General features: G+C 35.8%; 2 protein-coding genes across 2 annotated transcripts; both read left to right on the top strand.

Moving 5' to 3' along the window:
- Positions 1 to 6757: 6757 nt before the first annotated feature.
- Positions 6758 to 7594, top strand: LOC125206250 (translation initiation factor IF-2-like). The gene has a single exon (XM_048105532.1). The coding sequence runs from the start codon at positions 6758 to 6760 to the stop codon at positions 7592 to 7594; it is 837 nt and encodes a 278-aa protein (XP_047961489.1).
- A 2316-nt stretch (positions 7595 to 9910) lies between these two features.
- On the top strand, positions 9911 to 12471 carry LOC125204489. The gene is made up of 4 exons (XM_048103153.1): positions 9911 to 10338; positions 10411 to 10509; positions 10589 to 11197; positions 11270 to 12471. The coding sequence occupies exons 1-4, from the start codon at positions 10024 to 10026 to the stop codon at positions 12293 to 12295; spliced, it is 2049 nt and encodes a 682-aa protein (XP_047959110.1). The 5' UTR covers positions 9911 to 10023; the 3' UTR covers positions 12296 to 12471.
- Positions 12472 to 12970: the final 499 nt, after the last annotated feature.

Below are 12970 nucleotides of genomic sequence, written 5' to 3'. Positions count from 1 at the left end.
ACAAAAATGATACCACCAGAGTTGGAAAACAATAAAAATATTTTTCAATATTTCCAATCTCATGAATTTCAATTTCTTGATCCACCCTCGTCACGTGCGTAAGCACGCCAAAGGTGCGGAGGTGGCGCGTGCACAACTACATGCTTATCAGATAAAGACAAAGCTTCGTGCTTAAGTCATCCGTTGAGACGCTGCCTTTGCCCTAAAATTATGAGGCCCCACCCTTTTAATTATTGTAATTATAAGTAGGGATATTTAAATTGACTTAATAATTAATTAATAATGTGCACGTAAGTTTTAGTATGCGTTCGAGCAGGCGAATGTTTAATGTTCATTGCACGATTTTGAAAAGAAAATAAAAATGACTTGTATGTATTGGGTTGGTACATAAATAAATTATTCTGGGCCAAGTGTATTCTCAAAGCACATTAGAATTTAAATGTCATTTATGATTTATCAGATCTATAATGTCATGATTAAAATGAGACGTATCAACTCATCCATATCCTTTCTTATTTTTTCTTATAGTTTTTTCTAAGAGAGAGTCAACCGTGCAATTACTCTTTTCTCATTGCAAGGTGTTTGTGTGAGAGACGCCTCTCTACTCTCTTACTTATGGATAAATAAATTTCATAAAAACACAGATTCTTCCAACACGAAGTTATCGTGGCTCCAAAGGAAATAAACCACAGTTTTGAATATAGGGAAATTATTCTGGTTGCAGATTCACTTTATATTTAAGTTTGTAGTTTAAATTTACGTCTATTAGTCACAGGTCATTTTAATGGGCCAGATATGTAGGCAGCCAAAAATATGGAGTAGAAGGTAAAGTCAGCAAGTATAATCATGGAGTGCTCGATTTTCAATTTTGGGTAATGATAATATACATAATTGCACGTGCATAATTTAACATTTTTAAATATTTTATATTAAAACTTAATTTGTATATTTTAATTGATTTAAAATAATTTTCATATTAATCATTTTGCAATACTTCAAAAAAATTTAAAATTTTAACTTAAATATTTGTAAAATTAAAAAATAAATATATTTTTTATTAAAGATTATATAATTAATTCGAATCAAGTTCGAAATGATGTTACAATTTAACATAAAATTTCTATATCACTTCTTTCTTATTGCTACATTTTATAATACAATAAATAATAAATCAATTTTTAACTAAATTCAATTAAATTTAAAATTTTAAGAAGATTATGTACATGTAAAATTTATGTACATTTATCTTTTCTCTTCTATATATTTTTTTAGTCAAAAAGACATTTTGATTTTGGGGTCCCTTTTATGCCCACAAATTACAAATATAACACGAATTATGAGGGCCACTTTAGTTGATTTTTTTAAAAAATGATTTGTCCCCGGTAGTTTTTTCTTTACATTTCGGTAGAAAATGTTGTTATAATTAAGGCGCCTAATATCGATCTACTTTTGCAAAATTTATAAGTGAGTCAAAGTTTAAATACAATCAGCTGAAAACAATAATCAACCTGCTATTGTAGAATTACGAACGACAACTTCTTAACAACAATAGTCTTTGACGATGATTAAGAATATAGTAATAAAAAAATTGGGTTAAATGCTAGTAAAAGTTTCAAGAGTTTGGGAGTCATTTTCCAAAATTTGTCGCAGAGCATATGAAACTCTCATAATCATGATCGCATATGACCGTCGAGGGTTAAATATAGGTATAATAAAATTACTTTATTCCATCAGTTTTGAATAGAGACTATGATTATTAATCTTTTTTCCTCATTTTCGCAGCAAAATTATTTAGAGCCAAAACCTAAACTATTTTATCGTTCTATTTTAATAATTTGCCAATAGTTTAAATTTTAAAATTTGTTTTTATTAATATAAATCTGAAAAATAATTAAGTATTTTCAAAATATTCATTTGTAATTTTTTCAGAGGTATGTGACCTCATACTACTATGTTTCTATATTATCACTAAATGTGTATGCAACGCTACAAATAACAATAAAAAATGCGAATATTGGAACAATTTAAACATGTGTCATAAACGAGAATCGAATTTTATGTTTCTTTTAGCAAGTATCCCTAGCTAATATTTAAAATTCTAAATATTTTGATTACATTAATGAGTTATCTAGACGAGTACTTGGCAACTTTAAAATAACTCAAATTCCAATTAAGGATTGGCGATCCTAAACATTCATGGATCCTAACAAAAGTTTAGCAGAAAATGAAAAGAAAATCCATTACATTATTAAATGGAGTATAAAATAAGGATGGTATATATAAAGATGGAAAACTTTGTTCAATATATGTGGTCCGGTTGATATTTGTATAGTGCATTAGTATAGAGTTTGAAAGAACAAAGAACTTTAACATGTGGCTCAAATTTGTTGCTTTAGAGTTGCATCAATGTATGTGCATTTCCTCTGGATTTTTGGTTCTCGTCGAAATTATTTTTAGGTAATTGAATAACTTAATAGGGCAATAGGTCACCCCATTAGATTATTGCACTCTTCTCCAATAGTTTATTTAACATTTTTTTAAATATGAATTTGGGGCCATGAAGAATATTAGGTATGGGTGTATGACATGTATACATACAAATTGAGAGAATTCTCCTTACTTTTGATACCAAATACTGAAATACTTACGTACAACATTGTAAAATGCGGAATATTATTTGAAGATGATTTTACTGTGAAACTACAAGAGTAATCATGATTAAATAAGCCCTAATAATCAATTTACCAACGAAAAGTAAAAAATAATGACATCAAACCTTTCATTTGCACCTACTCAAATGACTTAACAATCTTTAGTCAAGTCACCACCTGTGTGTTGTCTTCTTTGCTATTCGTTTTTGGATTTCTAAATATGGTGTCTTGCTTGTTGGATTGTTGGTTCTGCTGTTGAGACGTGGTTGTCGTATGGCCTTGTTGTAGGTCTCTTAGTTCTACTACGTTGATTGTTAGTTGTTGTCAATTTTGGTTGTTTTAGCGGAACTTTCTTGCTTGCCACTCTTCGTTGGCTTTGTGCACTTTATACTTAATCAAAAAATAATACTCCATCCCGTTTCTAAAATTAGAACTCTTTCCATTTTTAGAAATTTCTCTCTGTATGAAATAAGACCCATTTTTCCACTAACATACTTTTTCTTTACATTTCTCTTAATTTATTTTTATATTAAAATTTATACCATTTTAAAAGTTTTTATTTTTAGGAAATGGAGTGAGTATTAATTCTATTTCCACGAGTTACTGAAGACAGACACACTCTATTTAGAAGTTTTTTTTTCTTTTTCCTTCAAAGAATATATTTTTGTTTGAGTTTATATTTACTAATTTCATTAAAAAGAAGCAAATATATATACTTTTCAATCTATACGTTTTAAAATCACACTTCGAATATATGTTCTTCAATAGCTATTTAATTTCATAGAATAGATTCACCATGACAGTCGAATTAAATTAACCCTGAGGACGAAACATTGTGTGTACCCTAATTCCGGTTTATCACAAAAACAAAAGAAAAAAATTACTTACCACCATAATTATATTTTGGCACAGGAATAATTTATTTACTAACTGTAACAAAGAATCCAATCAAGATTCTAATTAAACTGACTAGTTATCTATTTCTGATCTCTTTCATTAGATTTTGTTGAAATGATTTATGAAATACATTTAATTTGGAGTTCAGATTAATATACACATATATTCGCTATTATATTTATTCTTTTTAATATTTATTTCATTAATAGTCAACTATACAGAATATTAAATACTATATATGTGAACTGCATTAAATAAATTGCATATGAACGATGATGTTAAATATATTGATCATGCGTTGAATCTCATAATTATTTTTCTTCGAAAGTGGGAAACATGAACTTGGAAATGTCCCTTTCTTTACATTTTACAATGAAATGTTATAAAGATAAAATTATGATGTTAGTATATCTTTTGCTACTTCTTTCTTAATTCATTTTATTTTATGCTCTAAGTTGTTACTTGCACTGAGAGAACTTCTCAGATAATAATCATAATTTGCTCTAAAATATTAGTATTCATAATATTGCCCCACTAATTAGTGTTTAAAATGTACTTCTCCAGAATATTAATATGAGAGTTGTATTTATACAATGATTGAATTGTTTCGCATCGGATTCTCGACTTCACATTATGTTTCAGTATTTTTCATTATTACTTATACAGTATACCATGTGAATGTATAATTTCATATCAACAAGTACGTGGAGAATAATAGTATTAAGATTTGAAACGGATAATTTCATATTGAAAAAGAATAATGTTGGGTTTCCTTTATAATTTTAAGTTGGATATAATTTCAAAGCTCTCTCTCAATATTCGTTATATATATGAACTTATATAGTAGTAAGCAGTATATGTTTATAGTAATACCTCCGTCCACCAAAAATAGATCTATTCGTGTATGACATGAGTTTTAATATAGTAGCAATTGGTAAAATAAGATTGAAGAGAAAATAATTGTAAGTAAGCCATGTTTGGTTGACGAGAAAAAAGTTGGAAAGGAAAATGATTCCTGGAAAAATGAATCCCAGAAAAATGATTCTTAATAACTTTACTTTCCAGTGTTTGAAAAATATCAAGATTTTATATTTTATATTTAATTTAAACACCAAACTAAAAATATACTACTACTTATTACCTTTTATATATAAAAAAAATAATACAAATTTTTTAATAAATTATTATTACAAATGATAATAATTATATTGATTGTTACTATGGATAATTTAAATATGAATATCCATCATAATATATAATAATATAATTTTCATAATAGTTACATGGATATTATAATCATAAATGGTTATAATAATAAATAGATGATTATTATTATTATTATTAATATTAATTATGGCTAATATAATCCAAATAAATTATATAATTTAAATTTCACTACGATTTTATTGATTAATTATTAATTTATAAAATAATAGTATTATTATTGTATCATTTATATTATAATTATATTTTAATTATTTAATAAATTATTAATTACTATTATGATAATAACAATTATAATAATATAGTTATAATTATGATAAATTTAATTATAGTTATTTATTATACTGAAATTATGGATGATTTATAATTTTAAATTATTATTAAAATATTGTATTTTATAATAATAATAATAATAATAATAATAATAATAATAATAATAATAATAATGTATTAAATACGTAAGAATCCTAAAGCTGGGAATGAGAATACCTAAGAAAAGCTAGGATTCTGAATCCTGGAAAGTTGTACTAACTTTCCTTGTTCACGGATTCTGATTACTTTTCCAATTTGATTAAAAACCGAAACAAACACAGGAATATAAAATGTAAGGAATCATATTACTTTCCCAGACAGAATCCTGACAACCAAACATGGCATAATAGATAAGTACTGTTAGTGGAATGTAAGATCCACAATATTAATAATATTTAAATGTTTAAACTTTATATTTAGAAATTGATCTAATTTTAATGGAAGGGAAAAAAAATGCAAAAATTAGTCTTTTTTTTAAAGATATAATATGCTACTAATATAATGAGGAATAGTTTATGTTATAAAATGGATATAGCTTCTTATAAAATTTTAAATGCACCGTTCGGTCCAACACCTATCATGCTAGTCCCCAAATTGCACCGAAAAAATATGTTAGAGTAGTAGTAATCCCTCCATTCTATAGTAAAAAAGTCATTTTGTCACTTTGGTACATTCCATAATAATAGAGTCATTTTCCTTTCTAGTAAAAGTCAACATATTTTTCTACACATACTTTACTTTCTCTTATTTTATTCTCTCTTCATGTTTCTACCTTTTTCATTTTCCACTTTATTCACCCTTTACTTAACTCACCTAACACAATTTTTCTTAATTTCCGTGACGAAAAAAAAACCGTCTCCATTACTATAGACAGAGGGAGTAATACTTTTTGGAAACGCATCTTATTATTATTTGTATTATTACAAATTTACAATACTATAAGTATTTTACTATTATTTTGCTTTGGCAATTGGCAATAGGTACAGGGAATATTTCCAGAATCGGACAGATGCTTCTTTATTCATGAGAGGGCCATCGGATTAGGATAGATCATAGATGTTAAATTGCAAATTTCATCCATTGCGTGTATAAAGTTAACTATGCATTTAATTCAAGTTTCATATTTCCAATTTCGAAATTAATACAATGACATTCATTTTTTAAATTAAAATAAAGCACAAATTGCCCCGAAAACTAAGGGTAAACCAGTACAAAGCAATAGATCCACAATAGCGAAGATACAACATAGCTAGAAGGTCCAAGAGAAGCATTCTCCAAACTCGAAGGTCTGCATCAAAGCGGAACATACGTCATTAACAAAGCTAAAAAACCACCCCCAGAAGGAATAAGAGTGTCCACTATAGGGGAGCCGCGGCCGGGCCACGGGAGAGCCGCGAGCCGCGGCTCCCTATAGTGCGGGGGGTGGGCAGCCGCGGCGGGGGGGGGGGGGGGTGGACGCGCCACGATCGTGGCCTGGCCGCGGCGCTTGGGCGCGAGCCGCGGCCCTCCTATAGTGATGGCCACGAGCCGCGGCTCTCCCCTTTTCAGAATTTATTATTATTTTTTTTTTAATTTTCGAAATTTTTTCTATTCATACCTAAAATTCATAGCTTATTTTTACTCTACTCTCACACACAATTTACCCTATTCCCTTCAATTTGAATTTTTGTGAAATGCAAGGCGGAGACGATCCCGGTTATGGAGATTCGGGACAGGGGGGCTTTCCACCCCCCCAACGCTGGGGATCGAGTCCCACCCCTCCTCCATCCCAGATGTGGAGTCCGCCATCGCCGGCGCCGTGGCTACAAACACCCCAAAACCGGGGGCAGTCCTCGGCCTATCAGCAGAGATATGCGGGTCGTACCCAACCGGGGACGGGCGACTATCGACCCAACATGGACGCGATTAACTTCCCGTCCCAATTTCAATCCTCCCCATTTCAGAGTTGTCATTCTCCGCTTGATGAATCTGATAGATTCACATGGGAACAATTGATGGGGTCGCCTGATACCCCATTGCCGACGCTCGGTCGTGTAGAGACGGGGAGAGGAGGCGGTGGAAGAAGCGGTGGCGGGCGAAGTGGCGGCGGGAATGGCGGGCGAAGGGGCGGCGGCGGCGGGCATGGCGGAGGATCCGCGCGAGGTGGCGGCGACGGCGACGGTGGGCAGGGCGGCGGCCGCGGTGGTCGCGGCGATGGCGGCGGCGGGCAGGAAGGCGGCGGCGGTGGTCGACGAGGGTTTTTGTACACAGATGCCGAGTCCATTGCTATTGCGAGGGCATGGGACGCGGTGACGACAGATGCCATAGTTGGCACGGATCAGACCGACTTATGCTTCTGGCGGAAAGTCTTGGTGGTGTACAATGAATTCAAACCGTCGGGGAGCGTCGACCGTACACCCGATCAGATTCGGAAGAAGTTCGGCAGGATCACTACAACTCTTCGGAAGTTCATTGGTATATACGAGAACCAACTGCGCACTGCGAGAGTGGCCGCAGCGAAGCCGACATAAAATCCCCGTCGATGCGCTTGTTCAATGTGCAAGTAGGCAAGAAGTTTACCTACCGGCGTAATTCCTCGTTCTGCGGACTCCCCAAAATTCAAAGCCATCTGCGAGAACGCGTCCGATTCTGGGCCAAGCCGTACAAGACAGGGCAGGGGCGGCAACTGCAGCAGTAGTAGCGGCGGTTCAAGGACCTTCGACCTCAACGACGAGGTCATGGAGGATCCCGCCCCCCCCCCCCCCCGTCACTATCCCGGCGTCCACGGCCCCTGGGTCAACAGTCCGCCATCCGAGCCGCTAGATCCGCCTCCGCCGCTGCCTCCCAACACTCTGCTGCGAGCAGATGATAAAGGAACTCAATGACACTCTGGCCTTGTATGAGAAGTCGACCGACCCGACTACCAAGATGATGTACTACGACCTTATAGTGAGGCTGAGGTCGTTGTTGGGGTGGGAGGACACGGCGGCGGCGGCGACGGGACCTCAGAGCGGTGGCGGTGGTGGTGACGATGATGACGTTGGCGGTGACGATGCAATGGGTGAAGATGAAGTGGCGGATTCTGATGATGAGACCGAGTAGTCGGCGATGGCGGTGTTTTTTTATGTTTTTGTTTGCGTGTTCCTAAACAATTTTCGTTGTATAATTTTACCCCGTTCTATAATACAACGAAGATTTGGTTTTCGATTTAGTTTTCATTAAATTATGCATTTTATTTAATTATTGTAGTCTAACAATTTTAATTGTAGTAGAATTAAAATATAGACAAAATGGAAAAAATAAAATTTTTGGTGGCTTGGCCATGTCCACTATAGTGATAAACATGGGCATTAGTGGCCCGGCCATCTATAGTGGACACTCTAAGGGGACAAGCCACAAACTCACCTTTAGTTAACCAACCACACGAGATAATTCATCTAGGATTAAGTTGTAAGATTATTTTGGTTGTGAGATTCAATCTCGTGATCTAAACACAATATATATTTAGTTCCGAAATATAATATTGCAAACTGAACCACACCCAAGTATATTAAACTTATTCGTAAGTAGTGGAGTGATCAATTGCTAAATAATGTCACATGGATTATATTTTTAATTAAGAAAATTAATAAATAAAATTAGAGGGTATTAATGTCAATTCTCTCTCATTAAAATTATCTTAAAACTTTAAATTTACGTAATTCTCTCGATTTAAATTATTTTTCCGCAAAAAATATATCAAATTAAAGATAATTTTATAAGGATTCCAACGAGATCTCAATTGCATATGTTCCGACGACGTTCGGATGATGAAATTTGATATTTTTTTTATTTTAGTTTTCGTAAATGTTGATAACCAGATTTTTATCAACAAATACATCAAAAAATCTCAATAAAACCATGTAAAAATCTCAATAAAATCATGTAAAAATCTCAATAAATATGTGTTGATATTTTCTTGTACTAGTGTTGATATTCTTATGTCATATTGTACATACACTATGTTGATATAAAAAAAACATTCGCGAAAATTATCATATGATAACATAATGACGATATTAGCCTTTTGTTGATATTTTGTCTACTATTTATTGAGATTCGTAAGATTTAATCTCATCCACTCATTTTAAAATCTAAGGATTGAAATTTGGTCTTAATTTTGGATTAAGATGCTTATAAGCATTAGAATTTGAACCTTCGTGAGTATATATATTGCCGCATTTAATTGTAAACACACAGTGTTTACTTCACTGTCCCTTGACGAATAATTAATGTAGGATATATAGTAAAAGAAAACTGGAAATTTGCTGGTTGAACAAGCGTTGAGTTTTATGTTTATCGCTCTGTACAGCCGGCCTTCGTCGTTAACATTAATCATGCTACTCTAATTAGTAATTACCTAACCCCATACTAATATTGACTTGATTTGCTAAGTAGTACTCAATTTATCTTCTCAACATCCAGTTGTTCCATGAAAATTAGTGAATGCAATTTTCCTTATCCGGTATTAATAAAAAATCAAAACTTTATATTTTGACTTAAAAAAATCCCTATGATTTCATCGACATTAATCATTAAATCCAAATTACAACTGTAAGAGCCTAAATTCAATTCTAAGAAAAGAAAAACATTAATTTCACTTTTATATCTTAAAATATATGAATCCAATTTCGGTTGAAAGTACTAAATACGAAAGAATATAAATCAAGTGCATATAAGTAAATGGAGAAATAGATAAGAAAGAATCAAATATAAATATATTGGTTGACAAGTACAATCTTCCGTCATTAATATATAGTGGGGGGCCTTATTATGATAATTTTCCATCCATCCCTCTCTATCTCCAAAGCTGGAAAGTGTAAACTTTCATCACTCTGATTTTATAAAGTCTCATTCACTCTCACCACCATTTCTAATTTCAAAGCGCAGAGCTCTTCCTTAAAATAGAAAAAAGTCAACAATGGTGGTGAAGATGATGAAGTGGAGGCCACGGCAATCGAAGAAATTGGAGGCGAGAATCACCGTTCATCGGCTGGAAAGCGGTGTGAAGCGCGACGATTGCGCCGGCTATTCGGTTGAGATCAAATGGAAGGGCGCCAAAGGGATCTCTCTGAGTTCTCTCAGGAAGAGCGTTAGAAGGAATTTCACAAAGGAGGTGTTGTTGAATCAGCACGGAATTGTTCCATGGGACGAACAATTTCGATGCTTCTGCGCTTTCTCCGCTAATAAGGACGGTCTCTTTCATCCTTGGGAGGTCTCCTTCACCCTTTTCAATGTCAGTCTTCTCTCTCTCCCTCTGTGTTTTTTTTTTTTTTTTTTTTTCTGTTAATTGATGTTGACTATGCAGGGGTCGAACAGGGTAGCCTCTGCATCATTAAATCTAGCAGGTTTCGATAAACAGGCCAGGGACATTGATATTCCTCTTGATACCAATGCTTCTCTTCATGTAAGCAATCTTCACCCAATTTTTTTTTTGTTTTTTCAATGAATATTTGGTGAATATGGTGTTTCTTTATGTAATGCAGCTGTCAGTCGTTCTAGTTGAATTGGAAAATGTCCAAGATCAATCTGAATCAGCGCCAAAATCCATTCTCTTGTTTCCTCGATCACCATGCTACGGAGAAATGTTTTCCACAGAGAAACAGGATCCCTCTCTCTCCCCTTCCAAGGCCAGCCCCATGAGAATCAACATCTTAAAGGGGCTCTCTTCGTTCAGGCCTAAAAGAGACGAAGGCAGTGATGGCAGGAGCTCCGACAGGAGCGATCCTCTCGACTCCTCCGATTCAGACGACCACGGCTCCAGTGAGGAGGATTCTTGCGACAGGAAGTCCTTCAGTTATGAGACTTTGGCTTATGCAAACTATGCCGGAGCAACAAACACGAGTGAGGACGAGGACTGGCTATACTACACATATCGAACCAAGCACGTGTCGTCGTCCCCCGATGATCATCATCCGATGCAGGAGCAGAGCGCCAAGCCTCGGATTCTGCCGTGGAGGAAGCGGAAGCTGAGCTTCAAGTCTCCCAAGATGAAGGGGGAGCCGTTGCTGAAGAAGTGCTATGGCGAGGAAGGAGGCGATGACATTGATTTCGATCGAAGGCAGCTTAGCTCCTCCGACGAGTCCACCTTAACGGTATTATGCTTTCGATCATTTGCCCAATCGTTTCCGGATGGTCGAGATTTTTTGCTGAATTTGTGTTTACAGAGAGACGGGGAGAGCTCCAGCACGTGCGCCTCGGCCTTTGGAGACGATGATTTCACGGTTGGCGCCTGGGAAGATAAGGAGATCACGAGCCGCGATGGACACATGAAGCTGAAAACACAAGTTTTCTTCGCTTCAATCGACCAGAGGCACGAGCGTGCAGGCGGTGAGAGTGCTTGCACGGCTCTGGTTGCTGCCATCGCGGACTGGCTGCAGTCCAACGACAATGAGATGCCGATCAAGTCCCAGCTTGACAGACTCATCCTTGACGGATCACTGGAGTGGAGAAATCTCTGCGACGACGAGGCATACATGGAGCGCTTCCCGGACAAGCATTTTGATCTCGATACAGTACTGGAGGCAAAGGACCGGCCACTTTCTGTCGTGCCAGAGAAGTCATTCGTTGGATTCTTCCATCCGGAAGGATTGGATGAGAAAGGGTGTGATTTCCTCCAAGGCGCCATGTCGTTTGACAACATATGGGATGAGATCTCTGCAGCTTCCTCAGAGATGCCTACCTCGGCTCGCCCTCTCGTCTACATCATCAGCTGGAACGATCACTTCTTCGTCTTGAAGGTCGAGCAAGATGCATACTACATTATTGAGACTTTGGGTGAGAGGCTCTATGAAGGCTGCAATCAGGCCTTCATCTTGAAATTTGATAGAGATTCCGCGATTCATCAGCTCACTGATAAGCAGGAAGGTAAATCTGCAGAGGATAAACCAGAGCAAAATGAGAATAAGGAAGGCTCATCTACTACTAGTAATCTAACAGAAGGAAAGAATGTGGAAGAATGGAGCGTGGTGGGCACGGGCAAAGAGTCGTGCAAAGAGTACATCAAGAGCTTTCTGGCTGCAATCCCCATCAGGGAGTTGCTAGTTGACCTGAAAAAGGGGCTGCTGGCATCGACGCCTCTTCATCATCGTCTGCAAATCGAGTTCCATTACACCAAATGCCTGGATCCACAGAAGGAGCTTAATACTAAGGAAAGCTTAACAATGGAAGCATTAGAAACTGAAAATCTGTAGGGATTAAAACGCTTTTGCAGTTATGTCTAATTTGCATGTTTGTACATGAGAAGGTAAAGCGTGCAAAATGTGCACTAAGCTTAGTTTTGGCTTGCCTAACCTTTGGCATACACATCAATAACCAATTTTCAAAGAAATGGAGTATATGAGTTGAATACATATATTATCCTTGTTTATATACAAAGAAATGAATTTCGTTCCTGCATAAAGTAGTACTAGGTGAGAAATATCTGAAATGTGCTGCTACTTACCAAGTCCACAACATCAAAGGCTTTACCTGTAGCTCTCAATGATGTCATTCCTGCATAAAGAGAAAAGAGGGAGGTGAAAAGAGGTCAATTATCAGGACCTGGAGCTGCAGAGCGACGAAGCGAATGGGGAGAAGGGAATTTCGAGCTAGCTCATCTGGTGGAGTATTTGATAAAATACTCCCTCGCCCCTCTAAAATTAGTCTAGGCTATACGGACTTTTAATGAGTAAGAGTTGAGGGAATGAAAATTCTGCAGTAATAAAAATCAGCCTAAAAAACAAAAAATGCAACATCGTTTAAGGTATAATAGTGAATGAGAATATCCTGGATGGCAGAGATCCCTTCCCCTCTCCCACCACAAGAGAATATACTCTTTCTGTCCCATAAAAATATAGGTATTTGAAATGACACCAAAATTAATACAT

The sequence above is a fragment of the Salvia hispanica genome, chromosome 2, assembly GCF_023119035.1.
Source record: "Salvia hispanica cultivar TCC Black 2014 chromosome 2, UniMelb_Shisp_WGS_1.0, whole genome shotgun sequence".
NCBI lineage: Eukaryota > Viridiplantae > Streptophyta > Magnoliopsida > Lamiales > Lamiaceae > Salvia > Salvia hispanica.
This window is presented reverse-complemented; position numbering and strand designations above follow the sequence as displayed.

Coding starts and splice junctions, on each gene's coding strand:
- LOC125206250 (XM_048105532.1), top strand. CDS start 6,758: ATGCAAGGCGGAGACGATCCCGGTTATGGAGATTCGGGACAGGGGGGC.
- LOC125204489 (XM_048103153.1), top strand. CDS start 10,024: ATGGTGGTGAAGATGATGAAGTGGAGGCCACGGCAATCGAAGAAATTG. Junction 10,510..10,588: donor ATACCAATGCTTCTCTTCAT/GTAAGCAATCTT, acceptor TATGTAATGCAG/CTGTCAGTCGTTCTAGTTGA. Junction 11,198..11,269: donor CCGACGAGTCCACCTTAACG/GTATTATGCTTT, acceptor TTGTGTTTACAG/AGAGACGGGGAGAGCTCCAG.